The 21,796-nt window shown below is 36.0% G+C and overlaps 2 protein-coding genes across 2 annotated transcripts; both read right to left on the bottom strand.

The window, feature by feature from the left end:
• Positions 1 to 494: 494 nt before the first annotated feature.
• LOC116643173 (fatty acid-binding protein 9-like) lies at positions 495 to 3,881 on the bottom strand. Its single transcript, XM_032421965.1, has 4 exons — positions 3,809 to 3,881; positions 1,347 to 1,519; positions 748 to 849; positions 495 to 585 (listed from the first exon to the last, which is right to left on the bottom strand). The coding sequence occupies exons 1-4, from the start codon at positions 3,879 to 3,881 to the stop codon at positions 535 to 537; spliced, it is 399 nt and encodes a 132-aa protein (XP_032277856.1). The 3' UTR covers positions 495 to 534.
• A 12,127-nt stretch (positions 3,882 to 16,008) lies between these two features.
• On the bottom strand, positions 16,009 to 19,991 carry LOC116643095 (fatty acid-binding protein, adipocyte). Its single transcript, XM_032421861.1, has 4 exons — positions 19,866 to 19,991; positions 17,286 to 17,458; positions 16,601 to 16,702; positions 16,009 to 16,139 (listed from the first exon to the last, which is right to left on the bottom strand). The coding sequence occupies exons 1-4, from the start codon at positions 19,936 to 19,938 to the stop codon at positions 16,089 to 16,091; spliced, it is 399 nt and encodes a 132-aa protein (XP_032277752.1). The 5' UTR covers positions 19,939 to 19,991; the 3' UTR covers positions 16,009 to 16,088.
• Positions 19,992 to 21,796: the final 1,805 nt, after the last annotated feature.

Below are 21,796 nucleotides of genomic sequence, written 5' to 3' on the forward strand. Positions count from 1 at the left end.
GTTCTTCCATAATAATTCAACCACAGTGTTTGAGGTTCAGGCTCTATTTTGTGTTTCATCTATCCCAATGACTTTAAGCAGAGCCGCCTTCTGCAAAAATCAAAAGTCAGCAATGTTGGTTTTCAGCATCTGTGCTGCCCAAAGTAGTTTCCAGTGATTGTACCTCCAGTGTATTATACCCTCTGTGAGGTCACAGGAATTTCCACAGAGCACTCTTTGACAGAATGTCTTAACCTAAATGGAATAGGTCCGCTGGAGGGAACTCAAGGACTATGGAAGTCAGGTGGACAGAGGCTTAAGGGGACTTCGGTGCTCTTATACTCATACCACAAGCAAGTAGCTTCTTACCTCACCAATTAATCCGCTTCTCCCCAACCCTCACTATCACACAGCTCCAAAACTGCACTTAATTTTTTGGTTTTATTGAGCAAATTTATGTTGAACAATTATTTAAATCACTGGCCCTGAGGCATATCTTCTTCAAGTCCCAGCTTCCTGTTAGTGAACAAGTTTCCACTGATGTAGACACTTCCTTCATACCTTTTCATAAATTCGAGTACTGACGGTTTTATTCATGATATATTCCTAAAAGCAAAAAGGGATCTATTAGAGTTGGCAGACGACAGTTTAAACTTGCTCTGTCCCTCCTTCCCCAGACTCTCAATTCAGGATGCCCAGCAACTGAGTAACTTGAAAGGCATGCATCAAAGAGGAGTATTTAAAAAATTCAATTCATCGAAAACTCACCACTACCATTTTTCCATCTACAATTTGTCTTTTGATTGTTGTCTCTTTGCCAAGCCATTTTTGGACGTGAATCATTGCACCACTGTTTAATGTTATGATGCTCTATAAATGCATAAAGGAATCAGTTAGAAATAGCAATTCACTACACTCTAACCTACCAAAAACTAGACATCTACTTTTTCATTTCTGTTTTGACATTCTTTTCCCCCAAATTCCCACCTCAGTTCTTGTCATAAGTTAATATCAAATTAGAGAAGTCTCAAGAGATTATTCAATTAATGCTCTCCTTCCCCAGATGAACAATACCTAAACTGTTTGTGAATAATTGTTCTCTTCTATTGCTCTTTTATACAGTGAGAAAGAGAGATCATAAAAAAAGTGAAAACATGTCAAATTTTTTGGGCCTGTTAACCATCAGAATAATTTGCAAAGGTATTGGCTTTAGAGATGTTCGGCAGTAATCAACAAAACAAGCCCAAACTGACTTGGTAATTAATCAAATTAGATATGAATAAACCATGCTCAACCACCTTCTAGTTTTTTTTCTGGGTTATCTAGTTTTTTTCTGGATTCTTCCACCAGGAAGACTTAGTTCTTACCTTTACTTTCCGGTTGTCTGCTGTGGTTTCATCAAATTCTTCCCCCAGTTTGAAGGAGATCTCCGTGTTCTTGAAGGAACTTTCCGTTTTGATGTTCACTTCATCCCCATTGACACTTATACTGATTCTCGGCTTTGCTAACCCTGCCAGGTTCCGGGCTGCTGTGCTCATCCCTGTAAGGCAACATGCCTTCATAAGACATTTAGGAAGTGCTAACAACCATTTTGGAAAGCAATTTAACGAGAATACATACTTCCTCCATTCAGGTTTTGGGTAATGTGCCATAATTTCTTCAGTGCTCACTGTGATAGTGGGGTTGAGCCAAACAAGCCCATTCAGAAGGTATATCTAGTAATTACACTTGACATTTTGAAAAGCTAAATTCACTTTTGAGGCTATTGTGCCTCCTCTAAAATCTTCCAGACTCGTGCTTCATCTAAAATGTGTATGTGTATGGTGCCTTTCAGGGGATCAGAACTCACGCTTTACCTCATGGGGTGTTATAACAGCAGTGCAGAGGTTGTAATTATCCTCATTTTAGAGATGAGTACACAGTGTCCTAGAGACGTAGAGAGGCTTATTCTAGGTGATGTGTCTGGTAAGTAGCAGAGCTGAGATTTAAACACAGGTTTTCTAAAAGTCTAAGAATTTTAGCACATTTAAAAAAAAACAAACTAAGAAATACAGTTTTCGGAGTATCTAAACTACTCTAAAAGATCATGACTTATAAAGTCCAAGCTCCAGGGCGCCTGGGTGGCTCAGCCGGTTAAGCCTTCGACTCCCGATTTCAGCTCAGGTCACGATCTCTGGGTCGTGGGATTGAGCCCTGTGTCAGGATCCCTGCTCAGGGTGTCTGCTTGAGATTCTCTCCCTCTCCCTCTGCCCCCCACCCTGCTCTCTCTCACTCTCTCTCAAATAAATAAATACATACATACATACATACATACATACATAAAATCCTTTAAAAAAATAATAAAGTCCAAGCTCCTCTCTTATTGGCAGATTACATTCAGATCTGGCCAAGTAAAGAAGAAGTAGGCAACCTAGAGAATCTGGCTTAGAGCCTGGCCCTGTGGTTGGGGGTTGTCCACTGTCAAACTTGATTCCTGTAATAGGTAGGCAGAAGAACTGAGTCTTCTCTCTCAGTATCAATATCGAACTCGATTTCACATTTAGATTGTGGAACTGACAAGACACACCGGACTACAGAGAGGCAGTGTTAGCTGAAGATCACAGGAGAGACAAGGGTGGGGTGCTTACAACGCGGGCTTTGTCGCCTGTGAGCTCAGCATGTCACTTCCTTTCTCTAACCTTCAGCTTTCTCAGCAGCGGAACGTGGATGACTGTAGTACTTGCCTCCTAGGTGTGCCCGGAGGGGAAGGGAAAGGACTTAGCGTGGCGGTGGTACACAGTAAGCACGCAGCTGCTCTTCTCCGCCTAAGCCCAGCTCCCAGTCAAACCAAATGCTACTCTTGCCATAAGCCCAAAGGTTCTTAATGCCCCCAAATTTAAACTCAAAACAGGTGAGTCTATGAATCCATGAAGAAACAGGGAAACAAGTTTCTTACAGCTCCTGGAGAAAGTGAATACTGAGTGTGAAAAAGGGACAAATGTTACATTATGAACACAGTGACTTATTATTATGCCTTGATCATTTCTGCCAAATTTAAAGAAGGAAATTCTTGGCTTTATATACAGTTTATTATTGCAAGGGACTTCTCTTAATTAAATACTAAAAATTACTTAATCAAATATTAAATAATTACCATTCTCCTAGCATTAGTGAGAATAGTTTAGTTGTTATAGGTCTGAGCCATTATAACTAATGTTTATTCAACTTGAGGATAGAGCTAAAGGATGAATAGGGTTTATACTTCTGAGAAATATTGTCTCTTGATGAACAACAATCAATTGTTGGTGAGACAGTCGATGAGTAAAAATGTTCCATTTCTCCAATAAAAAATTCAAAATTTGTCAAAATATTTTTAAAATAATCTCCCATATGTATGAAGACTCTAAATGTTAACCAAATTTCCTTTGTTCTTTTGAAGTCACAACTAAAAGCAAACCTTGAAACAAATTTAGCTGAAAAATTTAATTATAGATATGATTATTATCTGTAAATTTGAAGCTAGGAAATGCTATTAGTTGAATTGATGAAGCTAGAGATAAACTCTGTCCAGGGCTTAGGATGAAGAAGCATTTTCAAAAAGGATAAATGGACTTAAATACACAGATAATGACTAGAAGGAAGTATCTGTGAGCCTCGTATTCCAAAAAGAGACAATTATTACTAGTAACAAAAAAAATTAAAAGCAGATACATAAACTTTGTTCATCTTATATGACTATTTCCTAAGATCACAAAAGAGAGAATTGTAGGAAAATTCATTGTAAAATGCAAACCTAACCACATCACAAAATGTGTTGCCAGTTTCCAAATCTCGCAAGGGTATTTCTTACCCAGTTGTTTCATGTATTCCTCAAAGTTTTCACTGGAGATCAGCTTCCAGGTTCCCAAGAAGGGCTCAATCATGATGGAAAGCTTGCTGAGAAGAGGCACTCACAACCAAAAGCCCAAGAAACTTAGCGAATGCAGTGCTACCAGTATCTTAATTTAAAAGGGCATCTTCATCATGTGACTTTTCTGAAATGACCAATGGGCAGCAGCAAGACCAAAGATTCTAGTTACCGGCATGACTCATTTTATTTACCTCCAAATTGAGAAACAGAAAATCAACATGTAAAGTTGAATTTAAGTCAATGATTATAGCTTCTAGGAAAGAGATTTACACCCGCAAGTCACCTGATAAATATTATTTGTGGAATGGAGACAATTTTCAATATATCAACCCTTTGAAATTTGAGTGCTGAGTCAACTCTGAAGGAATATCCCAACAAATGTCCAATAAACACCTGACTAAGGTTGTTTTCCCACCTGGTAACAGAAGCACATCCTCGCTTGGTCCATCTCAGCTGTTTTTTGTTTGGACACGTCAGGGTACCAGAGCACACTCTTCATTAAAATAATATCCTCCCCTCCCCTCCCCTCCTTGCAGGGTTGATGAACTGATACTAGTTAATGTAACTGAAATGTCTTCAGTTGCTTGGAGTGAGGTGTAGAGTATTATTAATATTATCGTTGTTGTTCATCAAGAGTAATTGCCCACTGGGAGGAAAGGTGACAATTACCATTGAAAGGTGTTTTGTGACTTAAGCCCTAAAAAGGAGGTGGAGCTAATGCTTAGAAAATTCATCTTTTAGGCTTACAAGGTGATCTTGATTGTTAAGATACTACGTGAAAAAAAAAATCAAAGATACGGCTTGAAATTGTGAGGGGAAGTTTTAGAGAGAAAAACAGCATCTTGGTATCTGCATTCTAAAAGACAAAGGCAATAGAATTTAAATCTCTGTACAATGACTTCTGAAATCATCTTCTGTAACCCACGTAATATAGGCTTTGCAATTTTGCCTTTACTGAAAAGGATTAGATTCAGAGGCTCTAGATTTATATCTCAGCTTTGAATTCCAGTTGTTTTGAAGAAGGCTGGAAAATTAGGCACCAGAAGAAGAATATTCATACTATATTCTGCCTGTGTCAAATATTTCTTCCATTCAAAGAAATATTTAAATCATCTGTTTGTGGAAAAAACAAATTTTTAAAAAGGTTGATGTTTTGGCACCATAATGTTATAACTTAAGTGGGATAAAGAATTTCTTTTGATGACAACATGTAAAGAAGAAATTTACAATGCAGTATCTTTATAGATGGAATAGTTACTAAAATATTTGGAGGGCAAAACAGGGGAAGCAAAAACTCTAGAATCAGTTTCAGGAAACTGAGACCTCTCCCCAAAATAAGTGCCTTAACAGTTGAAAGTATACTCAGAGGTGATGTTCAAATAAAGAACAAATGATCAGATCTTGCTTTACTGGTTCTAGATGTGTATTTACATTATCTGTTTGAAAGGCTAGCACACCACCATGGCTATATACGTCTGCCAAGGGGCTAAGGTACATTAGTATAATCATCCTTGTTCCAATTTCCCTTCCATTGATTGATTCCGAAATCAACCCTGTGATCCATTTAGAGGCCTCAGTTGTCCCATGAGACAAAAGGGAAAGTAAAAATTCTGGCCTCCATAAAATTCCCTTACCCCTAAAAGAAAGAGCCAGAGGGACCGTTTCTCTTCTCCTCTGCACATTTTGCTTTTTTGTATGATATTTAGGACTCCTGCATCCACTGTGTTACCAGTTCAAAGATGAAGCCAACACTGAGGATGGCAGAGGGGAAAGTGGGGAGGAACTAAGACCATTTTATTTCTGGAATTTTGAATATGTGAATTAATAAATTTCATTATTATTTAAACAGCGGTGTGTCTGAGTTTTTGTTACTTGCAGCTTAAGCCTTTGTAATTGATATGCCTTAGTAAATAGCTTTACCTAAAAGATTAATTTGGACTCTCAAAGCAACCAATTCCATGTATCCTATGATATTGGCCTCATGCATAGCAACCCCCACCTTTCCAGGTCTGACTCAAACATTTCCTTCTCTGTGAAACTTCTTCAGAGCTAATCGATCCCTAGTATGTAATACAATTATACTCTAACAGAAGTGTGTTAGAGAACATTTCTCATAGTATTGCAACTAGTTATCTTCCAGCTGTCCCCTGAATTATTTTACAAGTGCATCAAGCAAAGAAAATATTTCTTACTCACCTCCATATCCCTAAGACAGTGCCTGGTATACCGTAGGTGGTCAATGAATGTTTGACGAATGAATGACAAAAGGAATAAGCAGTGTTTATTTCATTTTAATTGACAGTTCCCCTCATTACTGATCTTAATCTCTCTAACAGTGACTATAGGCAAGCTTGTAATACATTGTTCTCTCCCAATCTGCTCGTGTAATGGGTCTTTCATTACCGTCATCAGATGGTAGAGGGATTCTCAGACGCCCTTTGTCTTTGCTCCGTGTCTCATTATTACCATATGAGTCTCTCTTCTCGACTAAGAAAATGTTCTGCTAGTTCTGCTGCCTGCACCACTAGCCTTTAGCTTTCCTTGTTTGATTATCAAAACAAAACAAAACAAAATGAAAAAACACCATTCCCTCAAGTAAAAATTTTTCAAGTGAGAATGTTCTTTTTTTTTTTTACTTTGGTTAAGCAGGACTTACTTTCATTTTTAAGACAACCCTCCTGTAACAGGTAGGTTTATTCAATTCTCTTTAAAAAAAATGATGGCATTCTTTTAAAGTCAAGTGAGAATGTTCTTAATTGCTAATCCTAGCGAAGGAACTAGAATACAGTAATTTGTTACAGAACAGTCACACATCTTGTTTTCATGACAGTTACAATGCTTATTTCTCCATTATCTCCTTTTTATATGTTTCTCCAATATCTCATCTTCTATATTAACTCTTTTCTTGTGACATTTTAGATATTAAGTAGTTTTTAAAAAGGCTTGATTTTGGATGCCACATTCTCCACTGGTGAGGAATAGTGGTAAAAAATAAAAATATACTGGCAGCTACAGAAGTATTCAGAAGTATGTCTGGTAATGTATTGCTGTACATATACTATTTTAGCTGGAGCCACACTAGATTTATTTTCCAATTTTTTTTTAAAGATTTTGTTTATTTGACAGAGAGAGACACAGAGAGAGAGGGAACACAAGCAGGGGGAGTGGAAGAGGGAGAAGCAGGCTTCCCGCCGAGCAAGGAGCCCGATGTGGGGCTCGATCCCAGGACCCCAAGATCATGACCTGAGCCGAAGGCAGACGCCTAACAACTGAGCCACCCAGGCGCCCTTATTTGCCAATTTTTTGTTGTGGTAAAATACATGTAGCATAATATTACTTGGACCATTCTTAAATGTGCAGTTCAGTGGCATTAAATACATTCATATTGTTGTACAACCATCATCACCATCATTTCCAGAACTCTTTTCCTCTTGCAAAACTGAAACTCTATACCTACTAAACAATAACCCGATTGTCCCCTCCTCCCAGCCCCTGGCAACCACTATTCTTCTTTCAGTCTCTACGATTTTAACTGCTCTAAGTACTTCACATAAGTGGAATCATACAGTATTTGTGTTTTTGTGACTGGCATATTTCACTCAGCATAAATTCTGTAAGTTTCATCTGTGTTGTACCATGTGTCAGAATTTCCTTCCTTTTTAATACTTAATAATATTCCACTGTATGTAAATACCACATCTTGCTTATCCATCTGTCAATGGACTTTGAATCCTTCTACATTTAATTATTGTGAATAATGTTACTATGAATACGGGTACACAAATATCTCTTTGAGACCCTGCTTTCAATTTTGGGGGTATATACTCAGAAGCAGAATTGCTGGATCACATATTTACATTTTTAATTTTTTGAGGAACTGCCACACTATTTTCTACAGCAGGTGTATCAATTTACATTCCCATCCATGATGCACAAGGGTTCCAATTTCTCAACATTTTCACCAACACGTTGTGGTTTTTTTAAGATTTATTTATTTATTTTAGAGAGAGCGAGTGGGTGGAGGGGCAGAGAGGGGAGGAGAGAGAGAATCCTCAAGGAGACTCCCCACTGAGCAAGGAGCTGAACACAGGTCTCGATCCCAGGACCTGAGATCATGACCTGAGCTGAGCTGAAAAAGGGTTGCCTGCCCAACTGAGCCACCCAGGCACCCCTGGTTTGTTTTTTTAATAGTAGCCATCGTAATGGATGAGACATGGTATCTCATTGTAATTTTTATTCACATGATCACTACTGATTGGTAGTGTTGAAGATCTTTTCATGTACTTATTGGACATTTGTGTATCTTCTTTGGAAAAATGTCTTTTCAAGTCCTTTGCCCATTTTTGAATCAGGTTGTTTGTTTTATTTGTTATTGAGTTTTAGGAGCTCTCTATACATTCTGTATATTAATTCCTTATCAGATATATGATTTGCAAATATTTTCTCCCATTCTGTGAGTTGACTTTTTCCTCTGTTGATAGTATATATCGACACAATAGATACACACAGATTTTTAATTTTCATGAAGTCTGATTTGTCTATTTTGTCTTTTGTTGCCTGTGCCACAGGTTTCATATTCAAGAAATCGTTGCCAAATCCAGTGTCATGAAGCTTTTACCCTATGTTTTCTTCTAAGAATTTTATAGTTTTAGGTCTTATATTTAGGTCATGGATCCATTTGAGTTCATTTTTGCATATGATGGTAAGTAAGGGTCCAACTTCATTCTTTTGCATGTGATATCCAATTTTTCCAGCACCATTTGTTGAACACTGTCCTTTACTCATTGATTGGGTACATTCATTGAAAATTATTTGACCATGTATGTGAGGGTTTATTTCTGGATGCTCTATTCTATTCCACTGGTCTACATGTCTGTCTTTATGCCAGTACTACACTGTTTTGATTATAGTAGCTTTATAGTAAGTTTTGAAATCAGGAAGTGTGAGTAATCCAGTTTTGTTCTTCTTCGGAATTTGGTTCTTGGTGGTCCCTTTAGATTCCATATGAATTTTAGAATGGGTTTTCTATTTCTGCAAAAAATGTCATTGGGATTTTGATAGGGATTCCATTAAATCTATAGATAGCTCTGGGTAGGATTGACATCTTAACAATATTAAGTCTTGGGCGCCTGGGTGGCTCAGTCGTTAAGCGTCTGCCTTCGGCTCAGATCATGATCCCAGGGTCCTGGGATCGAGTCCCACATCGGGCTCCCTGCTCCGCGGGAAGCCTGCTTCTCCCTCTCCCACTCCCCCTGCTTGTGTTCCCTCTCTCGCTGTGTCTCTCTGTCAAATAAATAAATAAAATCTTAAAAAAAAAAAAAAAAAAAGAACAATATTAAGTCTTCCAGTCTATGAAATATGGGATATCTTTCAATTTAGTTATGTCTTTTAAAAAATTTCTTTTAGAAATGTTTTGTAGTTTTCATTTTACAAATCTTTTACCAAAAGTTAATTCCTTTAAGTTAAATTAATTAAGTTAATTCCTACATATTTTATTCTTTTTGCTGCTATTGTAAATGGAAATGTTTTCTTAATTTACTTCTCAGGTTGTTCATCATTAGGGTATAGAAACACAACTGCTTTTTGTGTGTTGATCTTGTATCCTGCTGCTTTGCTGAATTCCTTTATTCTAATAGGCTTTTTTTCAGGTGGGTGGAATCTCTAGGGTTTTCTTCATATAAGATCATACCATCTGTGAACAGAAATAATTTTACTTCTTCTTTTTCAGGTTTGATACCTTTTTTTTTTTCTTGCCTAATTATTCTGACTAATACTTGCAGTAACATATTAAATAGAAATAGAAGAAGCTGACATCTCTGTCTCATTCCTGGTTATAGAGGAAGAGTTTTAGGTTTCACTATTGAGTCAAATGTTCAATGTGGAGTTTTCATATTTGGTTTTTGTTATGTTAAGGTAGTTTCCTACTATTCCTAGTCTGTTGAAGGTTTTTACATGAAAAAGTACTGAATTTTGTCAAGTGCCCTCTCTTCATCACTTGAGATGACCATATAGTTTTCCCCCCTTTCCTTGTGATAATGCAATATATTACATTGACTGATTTTTGTATGTTGAACCATGCTTGCATTCCCAGAATAAATTCCAATTAGTCTTGGTGTATGATCCTTTTAAAATGCTGCTGAATTCTGTTTGCTAGCATTTTGTGGAGCATTTTTGCATCAAAATTTATATGGGATATTGCCCTCTATTTTTTTTCTTCAACTGTCTTTGTCTGGATTTGGCATCTGGATAATATGGCTTCATAAAAAGAATCGGAGAGTCTTCCTTTTTTATTCTTCAGGGTTTTTTTTGTTTGTTTGTTTGTTTTTTGGAGGAGTTTGAGATGGATTGGCATTAGCTCTTCTTTAATTTGATAGAGTTCACCAGTGAAACCATTAACCCCCGGAACTTTTCTTTATCAGGTATTTGGTTACTGATTCAGTCTCCTTACTTGTTCCAGGTCTATTCAGATTTGCTATTTCTTCATGGTTTAGTCTTAGTAGGTTTTGTATTTCTAGGAATTTGTTCATTTTATCTAGGTTATCCTATTTGTTGGTATACGATAGTGTTCTCTAATCTTTTCTATTTCTGTAGAATTGGTAGTAATGTCCCTAGTTTCATTTCTGATTTTAGTAATTTGAGTCTTCTGTCTTTATTTCTTAGTCCATCTAGCTAAAGGCTTGTCAATTTTGTTGATCTTTTGAAGAACCAAATTTTTGGTTTGGTTGATTTTCTCTTATTTTTCTATTTCCAATTTCATTCATCTTTGCTCTGATTTTTATTATTTCTTTCTGCTGGCTTTGGGTTCAGTTTTTTCTTGTTTTTCAAGTTTCTTAAGTTGTAAAGTTAGGTTGTGGATTCAAGAACTTCTCTCTTTTTTTCTTTTTCTCTTTTAATAGAAGCATTTTAGCTATAAATTTCCCACTTAGCACTATTTCCACTGTGTCCTGTAAGTTTTGATATGTTGTGTTTCAGTTTTCATTCATCTCTAAGTATTTTCTAATTTCTCTTGTTATTTTTTCTTTGATCCATTGGTTGGTGTTTAATTTCCACAAATTTGTGGATTTTCCAGTTTTCCTTCTATTATTGATTTCTTAGTTCATCACATGATGTTCAAAGAAGATATTTTGTATCTCTATCTTTTTAAATGTATAGAAACTTAATCTGTATTCTTTATATCATGGAGAATGTTCCATGTACACTTGAGAAGAATCTGTATTCTGTTGTTGTTATGTCTGTTACATCTAGTTGATTTATTGTGTTTTTCAAGTCTGCTATTTCCTTACATGTGTTCTGTCTGGTTGTGCTATCCTTTATTGAGAGAGATTTGAATTCTCCAAGTATTATTGTAGAACTATCTATTTCTCTCTTTAATTCTGGCAAGTTTTTAGTTATTGAGATATAAAAGTTCTGTCATTTTTTGCTTTATATATTTTGATGTTCTATTTCTGGGTAAATGTTTATAATTATATATTCTTGATGTATTGAAATTTTCATTAATATATAATAAGTCTATTTTGTTTGTTATTAGTATAGCCACCTCTCCTCCCTTATGGTTACTATTTGCATGGAATATCCTTTTCTATCCTTTGGCTTTCAATTTCAGATCTTTGGATCTAAAGTTAGTCTCTTGTAGATAGCAGAAAGTTGGACTATGTTTTTTTATTCTTTCTGCCAATCTGTCTTTTGATTGGAGTACTTAATCTATTTATATTTAAATAATTACTGATAAGGAGCAATTTACTTCTCTCATTTTGCTGTTTGTTTTCCTTGTGCTTTGTAGCTTTTTTTATCCCTCATGTCCTGCATTACTATTTTCATTTTTGTTTAATTGATTTTTGTAATGAAACGTTAAAATTCCTTTCTTGTTTCCTTTTGTATATTTTCTATAGCAGTTTTCTTTTTTTATTTCCATGGGAATTACATTTAACATTCAAATGTTATAACTAATTCTAATTTGAATTTATGCCAGCTTAACTTGAAAAACATACAAAATCTGCTTGGCATTTTCCAAGTTGTTCTATCATAAAACTAATTAATAAGCAATAAATTACAGTTATCTTTCATGGCCTAGCTCAAATACATCTTCTATTTTGCAAATTTTTCTGAATACTCTAGCACATGTTGGTCCTGCTTGCCTTTGACTTCCTTCAGTCCATTGACTATACCACATAATTTAGCATATAATTCATTTCTTCCCCTATATTGCATCTTCACTCCTGTTAAAATTTATTGAGGGATTACCATGCTTTAGGCACTGTACTAGATTCTGGATATACATGTAAGTGACCTGCTCTAGAGGCAGTGATAACCTAGTGAATGGGAAAGATGAGAAATGGGAATGTGGTAATTAATATCTTGTTATGGTAAGAACACATACATTTTTCTGTGGTCATGGGGAGGAAAGTTTTAACCCTTCCTAGATTTGGGGGGGAGGGGGGTAAGGGTAGAGGGAAGAGAAGGAAATATCAGGACAGTTTTCCAAGGTAACGTGATGGTATTCATGCTATTTCTCTACTACATTGAGGATATGAATATGGGTTGTCATTCTTTCTGTGTTCCATACCACACCTAGCACAAAGAAGATAGTGCACTTACTCATTCAAGAATCGTTTATGAAGCTCTGACTCTCCTGTTCACTGGGCCAGTGTCTGGGGACCCAGCTACAAATCTGACACAATCCTTGCCTTTGAGATGCTCTCAGTAACTGATTTTTTTTTTCCTGCTGCCTGCCATTTTTCTCTGTTTGACTCCATGTAAACCCTTTTAATGTATTCTGCATTGGGATAGGGCTGGTGTATGAACAAATGGATAGATTAATAATTGGATGTAAGGTCAATATTGTGTTTTTCACATCTAACTAACTAGAGAGATGGTCACTGATAAGCTATCCAGGTGCTCTGCCTACTCCCTCACCAGCCATTTCCTCTACCCATAGAGTCTGGCTAGGAGTGCTATAAACACATTGCTTAAAAGCTAGACCCCAAAGATAAAAAACATCACTACCTGACAACCATCTTGGAGGCTTACATGTCCCAACTCAAGGCTTCACAATCTATTTTTTCCTTCAGCAGCAATGCACCTGAGAGATAACTTTCACAAGTGCCTCACAAACCCTTGAGTAATTCTCATGTACAAGTGATAACCTCTCTCTCCCACTCAAGAAAGCAAATAAAAGAACAAGTTTGTGAAAAACAATATTTTACAGGATAATATTGAATTTAAGTAATTTATTTTTAAAAGTAAAGTAATTCATAAATTTTTGTACTTTATTATGGATAGTAACTTATTTTGACATACCACATAATGGTTCAAGTCACAATAATGACTTGGGTGAAAATCACTATTCTAAACAGGCTAGGTCACCTGTTCAAAACTGATGCGTAATTTTCAAAGAAAAATTTAAGTCAGTAGTGCTTTGGACTTTGGAAGAAGTATTTCTAAGCCAGAAATTGTAGGAAGGAAATATCAGGACAATTTTCCAAGGTAATGTGGGAATTGGAGAAAAGAAAGGATATGCTGGCCTATCATGCCGTCTAATTCTCACAGTTTCCAAAGACTAAGTGAATAGCTTTTTGAACATTTCATATCTACTTCAAGATATAGATTGACTCTATATCCACACATCTGTTTTTCTGAGAAGTATCTTCTTGATCTTATCTCTCTTCCTTTAAGAGTAGAATCTTCTTTATGTTTCTGTATATATGTTGGTAGAAGCAATGTCAGACAATGGAAAATTCTGTGAGCCTCAAAGAAGTCCCAGGCAGGATAAATTTGAGAACTGATACTCAAAGATATCTATTGTATCTATGGCCTTAGTTTTATGAAAATATAGAAAGAAAAAATCAACTTATCTAGCTAATTTACATTGGACTGGATCTTCTTACTCTATGCTTCCATACCATCTGAAAAATAAGAATTAAACTTGAAGAGTAAATTTTCAAAAATAACTAGATCCACAAATACACATAATTAGAAGTGGCGCCTAATGCAACTTTGTAAAAGAACCAGTAAGGGATGAGGAAATTTCAAGATTAGGGAAGGGAGAATTCTAGACAGAAAGAAGCAGAACACACACACACACACACACACATACAACTAGAGGCAAGACAGTATGAAAATTGTTTGGTATGATTGAAGCCAGAAGTGTAAAGACAACAAGAGCAATGATAAAACTAGACAGATGAGAAAAGGCAAGCATAAGACAAATATGCATGCCATGCTACGGAGATTGGACCTTCTCTGGATGCAATGGGCGCCACTTAAAGGTTTTAATCAGTGAATGTCCAGGTCAGATTTTTATGGTGTAAATATCATTTATGAAGTCCACAGGGCTTGGAAAAGAGAAGGGAGAACTGAGAGTAGAAGAGGGAGATTTATTAGGAGAGCCCTGAAGTAATTAAAAAAAAATGTTTGGTGGTATTGGCAATGGGAATGAGAAAAGCAAACATTAAAGAAATTTTAAATTAATAGAATCAACATGATTTTTAAAAAATAAAATAGATGCTGTGGAGTGAGGAAGAAGACATATTCAATGATGGTTTTAAGATTTATGGAATGGGAAATTAGACAAAACATCCTGATATTCACTGAGCTTTGGAAGATAGGATGATGAACAAGTTTTAGGGAGTGGGTGGAAGGGGGCAGCAATAGTATGTTTAGTGTAGAACATGTTGAGTTGAGGTGGCTGGGACATCCACTTGATTGCCTTCAAGTCTTTCTTTTTTCTAAGTCTCCCTTATCCTTGGATGATCTTATCACCATTGATGAATTAAGTTACTGCTGGGATACTGATGGCTCCTAGATCTATATCCCAGCCAGAGTTGCTGTCTTGAATTTCAGATTCTATGTCTATTCCCTATTTAGCTTTATACATTTAAACTCTAAACCTCAGTTTCCTCATCTGTGAACAGGAATACTAAAATCTCCTTATAGGATTATTTTGATGGTAAATGAACTAAAGCATGCAAAGTGACTGGGACCAAAGTAAGTGCATAATAAATATTGGTGTATCCAGAATTGTCCTAATTAATCCCTACAAGTCTTCTCTTTTAGAGTTCTTCAATCCTCCAGTGAACCCAAAGTGAGAGTCTGACTCTCTGTCTTCACAAAGAAAGTAAATTCTTATGCTCAGGAACTTACTTCACCTTTTCTGGCCTCTTCATATCTTGGTGTTCTGCATAAAATAATTATTCAGAAAATAATGGACTTATTCTTAAAGTAACCATCACAAACAGAATTCTAGCAACTGCAGCACACTAACAGACTTTGGCTCACTAAAATATAAGTATGCAGTTTGGAAATTTTAATCTGTGTGTGTGGAACTCCAGTAATTTCTAGAGTAGCTTCAAAGTTTCCACAAAACGCAGAAGAAACCTCTCTCTCTAACACACACCCGCACATGCTCACGTCTCTGTTTGGGAAGCCTCATTATCATTTTTGTCTGTTTTTTTTTTTTTTAATTTGGGATTCCATGGAGATTTTATTTGAATAAAAAGTTCCAGAACATATTCAATATTTTATTTAATAAAAAAGTTCCACTAGTAGAAAAAAGAAAAATTTGGAAACCACTATAAGAACATTTGCATCTCTCTTCTGGAATGAACATTATGGGATTATTTGCACTTAATTTTTGAGATTCCAGAGGTAGCTTGGTTTACCAATAAATTTCCAGATTAAAATCTATGCTCTAGAAATCTTATTCCTCAACATGTATTGCTGCTCTTTCTGTCAATGCCCCAGGACAGGTAGGTGTGAAATGGCAGGATTTGGCCCAGCTGGCTGTGGGCCACTTCACTACACTTAAAACTACTTTAGGTCCTTGAGAGATAGTTACTTGACTGTAAACATGCTGCATAAGGAGCGCATATTCAGGGATAACAAATTTATCATCTCCTACCTAAGACAATGGAAAATTCATGAATATTTATTTTTTACCTTGGATTACCATGAAAAATCATATTACTTACATGAGAAACAAAGCAAAAATATAATTTTACTATTTCCTTCATTGAATTATGAGTAAGAAATGATCCAGCACGATAAATGAATCGTTACATCACCTTCTAAATCTAAAAAGTTTTATTTAACGAACACATCCACATTGAATAAAATCAGTTTGGGGAAAATTAGTTGCTTGCTAATTAGTAGGAAATAACAATACATGTTTGGACAATATATCCAACAGAAGTTCGATGCAAACTTCAGCTCCATGTCCCTTGACTTATGCTCTCTCATAAATTCTGGTAGAAGTGACGCCTTTCATGACACATTCCTAGACACACAAAAAAATTTCTTGATCAATCACGGGACTAAACCATGAGTTATTTATTTTCTCTAATGTTGGGAAGGAAACAGTATTTATTTGAAAATATTCGTTCTGAGATCCTATATATACCTGATATTGTAGTAAGTTAGGGAGATATGAAGACCGAGAAAACACAAGTCTTCCCCTCAAGGAACTTTACAATGTATAAGGTGAGTGAGAAATATAACCAGAAATGCATCATACAACATGGTGTGTGCTGAGAGCAGTCACAGAATGCTTCTTGGGGGATGGCCCGCCTTGACTGAACTTAAAAGCATGAAGGGCAATTGCCAGAACGAAACCATAATCCCAATGGAATCACCTTGTTCGTTTTATGTAAGCAAGCATGACTGTTTCTTTAGATAGAATAGTGATTATAAGATGACCTAGCAGTAGAGTCTAGAATTAAGCAACTAGAAGAGACTCACCACCACCAGTTTGTCATCCACTCGTTTTCTCTTTATGGTGGTTGATTTTCCGTCCCACTTCTGCACCTGTAGCAGGACTCCTCCATCTAAGGTTATGATGCTCTGTGAGCATAATAAGAAATGATTACCATTGGTATATGGTAGAGGAAAATAAAATAAAAAATACATCACCTTTGAATGAAGGAATATTTTGGGGTCCTTAGTCACTCGAAATTGTAAGGATATATTAAAACAAAAAAAAGTCAAAAACAATAGCATACAAATAATACATTATGATCAGAAAATTATACAAAAACACATACTTGAAATAATACTGTAAAAAATATAGATAACAAATTTATGTTGAGATGACAGTCTTATAGGTGATTTTTCTCCTTTTTTGCTTCAACTCTTTCATAAACATTCTCTTACATTGTTATGTTATTTTAATGCACTTCAGATAATCTATATATTGTATGACAAATAAATTGTGTTAATCACTTTTTTTAAAAGAATAAAGACAACTTTATAGAAAGGAGAAGATTCACTAACTAAATATCAAAGGCAACATGGTTTAAACCTAGGGAATCAGGGATCTTTGACCTGTGATAGACTAGTTCCCCTCCTTTTATACAAAACGGCTTCTTCTAGGCAGCAGTCTTTTAGAAACCATGCTTTTATTCTGCTCCAATTCCTTCTTCCTCACCTTGACTTTTCTGTCATCGGCAGTAACTTCATCAAATTCCTGGCCCAGTTTGAAGGAAATCTCAGTATTTTTAAAGGTGCTTTCTGATTTAATGGTGATCATATCCCCATTCACACTGATGACCATGTTGGGTTTGGCCATGCCAGCCACTTTCCTGGTGGCAAAGCCCACTCCTACAATTGGGAAAAGAAAAAAAAATGTCAAGTCCACAATTTTCCTTCACGTCTTTAACGAAGTCAGAACTGCAGTGTATGTGTGTGTTTGTATGTGTATAGGTGAGTTAACGTGTAGAGGTGGGGGTGTGTGCATAAGAGGAAAAAGACACCAGTGAGTTTCTTAAAAGCCTCATAGGACAGCTACTGCAGATAAGTAAAGCAGGCTAATATTCAAAGAAACCCATGGCACGATTAAGTGTAGGTCAACCTGAATTTCTTCTTCCGGGTTTCAGATACAACTCCACAGGAGACACATTGTTAATTTTGAAAAAGTTTAAGTCTTCTGAAATATATGTGTATATATATATAGTCACTGCGCTCTCAAACTAGCTGGCCATCTCAACCATTAGGGTAGCAACCATCATTTTGCTCAACTCATGAAGCTCTTGGGTCATCTTGACCTTTCCTTTTTCGAAAACAAAAATCCATAGTCAAAGACAGAATTCTCAAGAGGATTTTTAAAATGAATACAGAGTTACTCCATTTAAAAATAATCTGTTTGGGTGTACAAAAGTCACATTTCATGGCATTTGCTGCCAAGTCCTATTTTCTTGGCTTTTCCAAATTACTATGAAATGAAGATTTTGATTAATTTCTCCAAAAGGCAAATATGAAAAGAATCACTATTTTAGTAAGTTTAGAATTCAATACTTTGATTCTCAATCACCTCAGCTGCAAACCCCTCTTTTAAAAAAGGAACTTTTTTCTTATGTAAGTAAGGTAAGGGATGAACAATTTACAACTTAATGTAGACAGTGGGAACTTGCTGTCACTGCATATGTTATACAGAATTTATGACAGTCGTAGATGTGTTGAATTTCTTAACGCATGTACATAAACCTAAGCTACTTCTCTTACTAAAGACTACTTATCTATACCAAAGGTTAGGTAGAGGGGGTAAGAGGGAGAAAAATACTGTACAAAACAAGTGATGTTAAGTCTCTTACTTAGCTACCTGTCTGAAAAATGGCTGCAGGAGGAAAGATATCTGGCATCAAGTCCTGGCTCTGTTACAAAATATAACTTCACATACGTGGGGTGAGTCAGCATAATGAATGGATGCAACATTAAGTATAATTCCAGAATGGCTGACCTTGGGAAAAATCACATTCTCCACGGTCCTTCTTTGACTGATGAAAGTAATACCTGCTAACTGATTGATCATCAGTTAGAGCAACTAATTTCAGGAGATATCTTATTGTCTTTCATTATCCCCAGTGCTTTATAATTTTAAAACACAGTGGTATAAGAATTTAAATATAAATGTTAAAAGTATAAAATGCTCCTAAAAATCAATAGCAAAATAGCCTCAAATCCTGACATTTCTGTATCAGCACATACCAATTAGTTTATTGAATCGTGGTTAGTTGATATTCTAGAAAGGTAGGTCTCTTATGCTGAAGTCCCTAAATTCCCTCCTGTCTATAAACAAGAAAAATAGTAGTACTTACTGGCAAGGAAAATATATATACACTATATGACTTAGGGAAAGGTGAAGTCTTGAGATAGGGAGATTAAATCCTAACCCCTGTAAACCTCCCCCCCTCAAGTTGCTACCCCTGGATACAACCTTATTGTGCATAGGGGTGTGAGGAGAAGGCCTTTCAAGGTAGAAGCTGTCTGAGTGAAAACCAGCCTCCGTACCCGCTTGATTCGCCACAGTAATTATCCAGGGAACATTCACATAACACACTGGCAATATTAGCAGAATCTAAAAGCCTGAAAGCCTCCATTATCAAGGAGGAGGTGTGTTATGGCTATAACATTGTCCTTTTGACTTGATAATCCTATGGCATCCCACGTAATTCCTAGTCAAAGAAATATTTAACCCCTTAAGACAACGTATTTTCTGAAATTAAGATTTTGGCTCCCATAAAACAACCAATTTTTAACAGATTGACAGTGAGAAAATGAAATAATTAATATATGTTTACTTTAAAAATTACATTAAAAAGAGAAATATAGTGTGCTTTCAGCTTCAAATAGAAATTATTGAACACTAGGAAATAAATGTCATCTTATTTATTTTATATGCAAGAGGGAATGAAAGAGAAACAGGCAAAGAGCCAAGTAAAACAAAGATACCCCAGTTTAGCAGTGAAATAAAATCTTGTCATTTCTGTGGACCATAAAAATTCCAGTTAGACCCTTTTTCATATTGGCTCACCTGTAAGAAACATTAGTTGTGACTTTGGTCTAGAATGTTTCTACAAACAAATAATTCTCACTTGCCACTTTTATAGCCTCTGTATAGAAAACAGCATTTCCTATCTGGCCAATACTTCCAGAATGAAAAGCAGCCATAAGCCCCTCTTCCCCCAGAGAAAAAGTTATAAATCCAGTCACCCACAACAGAGTTTCTTACCCACTTCTTTCATGTAATCATCAAAGTTTTCACTGGAGGTAAGTTTCCAGGTACCCACAAAGGCATCACACATTTTATGAGCTTTCTAGGATTATCTTCAAGATGAGAAAAAGAGCTGTAGCTGTCAGGAAGGTGCTATGACCTTCTTGAGTCCAGATAACTTCCTTTTAAAGATACCCAGATCATGTGATCTTAGGAATAACCAATTGGGGACAGTATCAGATCATTTCCTTCATTACCAGCCTCTGCAATTTTTCCTCTGAGTCATGTTTTTAACAGAAATTTCTCAACTTTGGTTCTCCCTGGCAAATGGTCATTTGACTTAGAGTAAAAATTATTTTTCAGCATTCACAAAATATTTTCAACATTCCTATTTTGAGTTTAATGCTCAGTGCATTGAATTTGTACCTATTATTTCCATACATATTTATCCCAGTGTAGAATAGGTTAATTTTCCCGGGATGAACTTTGACCCCCTTCTCTAGAGTTTCTATTAAAATTACAGTTATGTGGTTCTCTTGAATTGAGGAACCTAAGAATTATCTTACAGATTCTTCAGTAATTGCGAAGGCTATTTGGGACAGCGCTGTCTTGGGAATTACTTGCCAATTAAAACGAAATAAATAATGACATCTTAAAATACCTCAGATTTCTCATTTCAAATGTTTGGCATGAGTGAAAAAGAAATTATCCATCAGGAATCTGTCAATGTAATTAATAATGACTTAACTTCACTCTTTCTACCCCATAAATGAGAGCATAGGATTTATTTCCATAGTATTGGGGCCTTAAAAAAAATAGGCCCCCTTCCAAAATATGCTCCTCATACTGAGAAAATTCAGCCAGTTCCTGAACTATGTTATTATGAGCTCAAAATTTATCCAGCTCTAAATGGTGTTGCTTTACTTGAAAATGATCAGAAGTGGTGGGTGGCCACACGCTATCAAAATTTTATTTCCTTCTTTTACACAGAGAATAATTCATGAGATTACTTTTCTAAAGTATTCCTGTCTTTCAATCTCCTCCTACACCATCAGAATGATGGAAGATGTTCATATGTGCATCAAACTACCATGAACATACCCAGATTTTAGAAAAGAAAAAAGAAATAAAAATATTGCATCATGCTGAATCACTACACTGTGTACCCTGCTGAGTAGTAGCTGCCGCACACGCAATTGATTCACAGACCCATGTAAGTATCCGGAGGGCTTCCCAGAAATGTTTGAGGCAGAGGATTCTATAAAGGACAGGTTTTTCTGTAGGCAAACAAGTTGCTATAAAGGCCTGATAAAGTCATGTTACAAAAGTAAGTTTTAATTGTTGCATTTTTTTTAATGGCACGGTAATAATGTTCATCCGCTCTGGACTGTTGCATAGATACACGGATTGTGGGTGATGTACCATTCCGGGTAGACTTGCTATTAAAAATTCATCTGTTTCCCATTGAACAAGTAAATAAAAATGATCAACCTTAATACAGTGATAACTTGACAATGTTCTCAATTAATAATGGTTTGCTTTTTTGTTTTGGCTTGGTTTTGGGTTATCTTTTTTAAGATTTTCTTAAGAGAAGTTTTAGGTTTACAACAAAATTGAGAGGAAGGTACAAAGATTTCTCATGCACCCTCTGCCCCCACACATTCGCAGCCTCTCCCATGATCAACATCACTCACATTTTTTACCAAGGATGAACCTACACTGACACATAATAATCACCCAAAGTCTATAGTTTATGTTAGGATTCACTTTTGATGTTGTATATTCTGTGGTTTGAACAAAGTATAATGACATGTATCCATCATTATAATATCATAGAGTATTTTCAAAGCCCTAAGAATTCTCTAGGCTCTGCCTATTCATCTCCTTCCCACATCCCTAAGCCCCCAGCCTGTGCAAGCACTGTAATTTTTACTGTCTCCATCATTCTG

This window comes from Phoca vitulina, unplaced genomic scaffold (assembly GCF_004348235.1).
Source record: "Phoca vitulina isolate PV1807 unplaced genomic scaffold, GSC_HSeal_1.0 scaffold25, whole genome shotgun sequence".
NCBI lineage: Eukaryota > Metazoa > Chordata > Mammalia > Carnivora > Phocidae > Phoca > Phoca vitulina.

What these genes read in the sequence shown, in the direction of transcription:
- LOC116643173 (XM_032421965.1), bottom strand. Translation starts at nt 3,881, where the DNA reads ATGATTGAGCCCTTCTTGGGAACCTGGAAGCTGATCTCCAGTGAAAAC. An exon ending in GGAATACATGAAACAACTGG is followed by an intron (nt 1,520 to 3,808) that starts GTAAGAAATACC and finishes GTTGCCTTACAG; the next exon opens with GGATGAGCACAGCAGCCCGG. An exon ending in CAGACAACCGGAAAGTAAAG is followed by an intron (nt 850 to 1,346) that starts GTAAGAACTAAG and finishes ATGCATTTATAG; the next exon opens with AGCATCATAACATTAAACAG.
- LOC116643095 (XM_032421861.1), bottom strand. Translation starts at nt 19,938, where the DNA reads ATGTGTGATGCCTTTGTGGGTACCTGGAAACTTACCTCCAGTGAAAAC. An exon ending in TGATTACATGAAAGAAGTGG is followed by an intron (nt 17,459 to 19,865) that starts GTAAGAAACTCT and finishes TCCCAATTGTAG; the next exon opens with GAGTGGGCTTTGCCACCAGG. An exon ending in CCGATGACAGAAAAGTCAAG is followed by an intron (nt 16,703 to 17,285) that starts GTGAGGAAGAAG and finishes TTATGCTCACAG; the next exon opens with AGCATCATAACCTTAGATGG.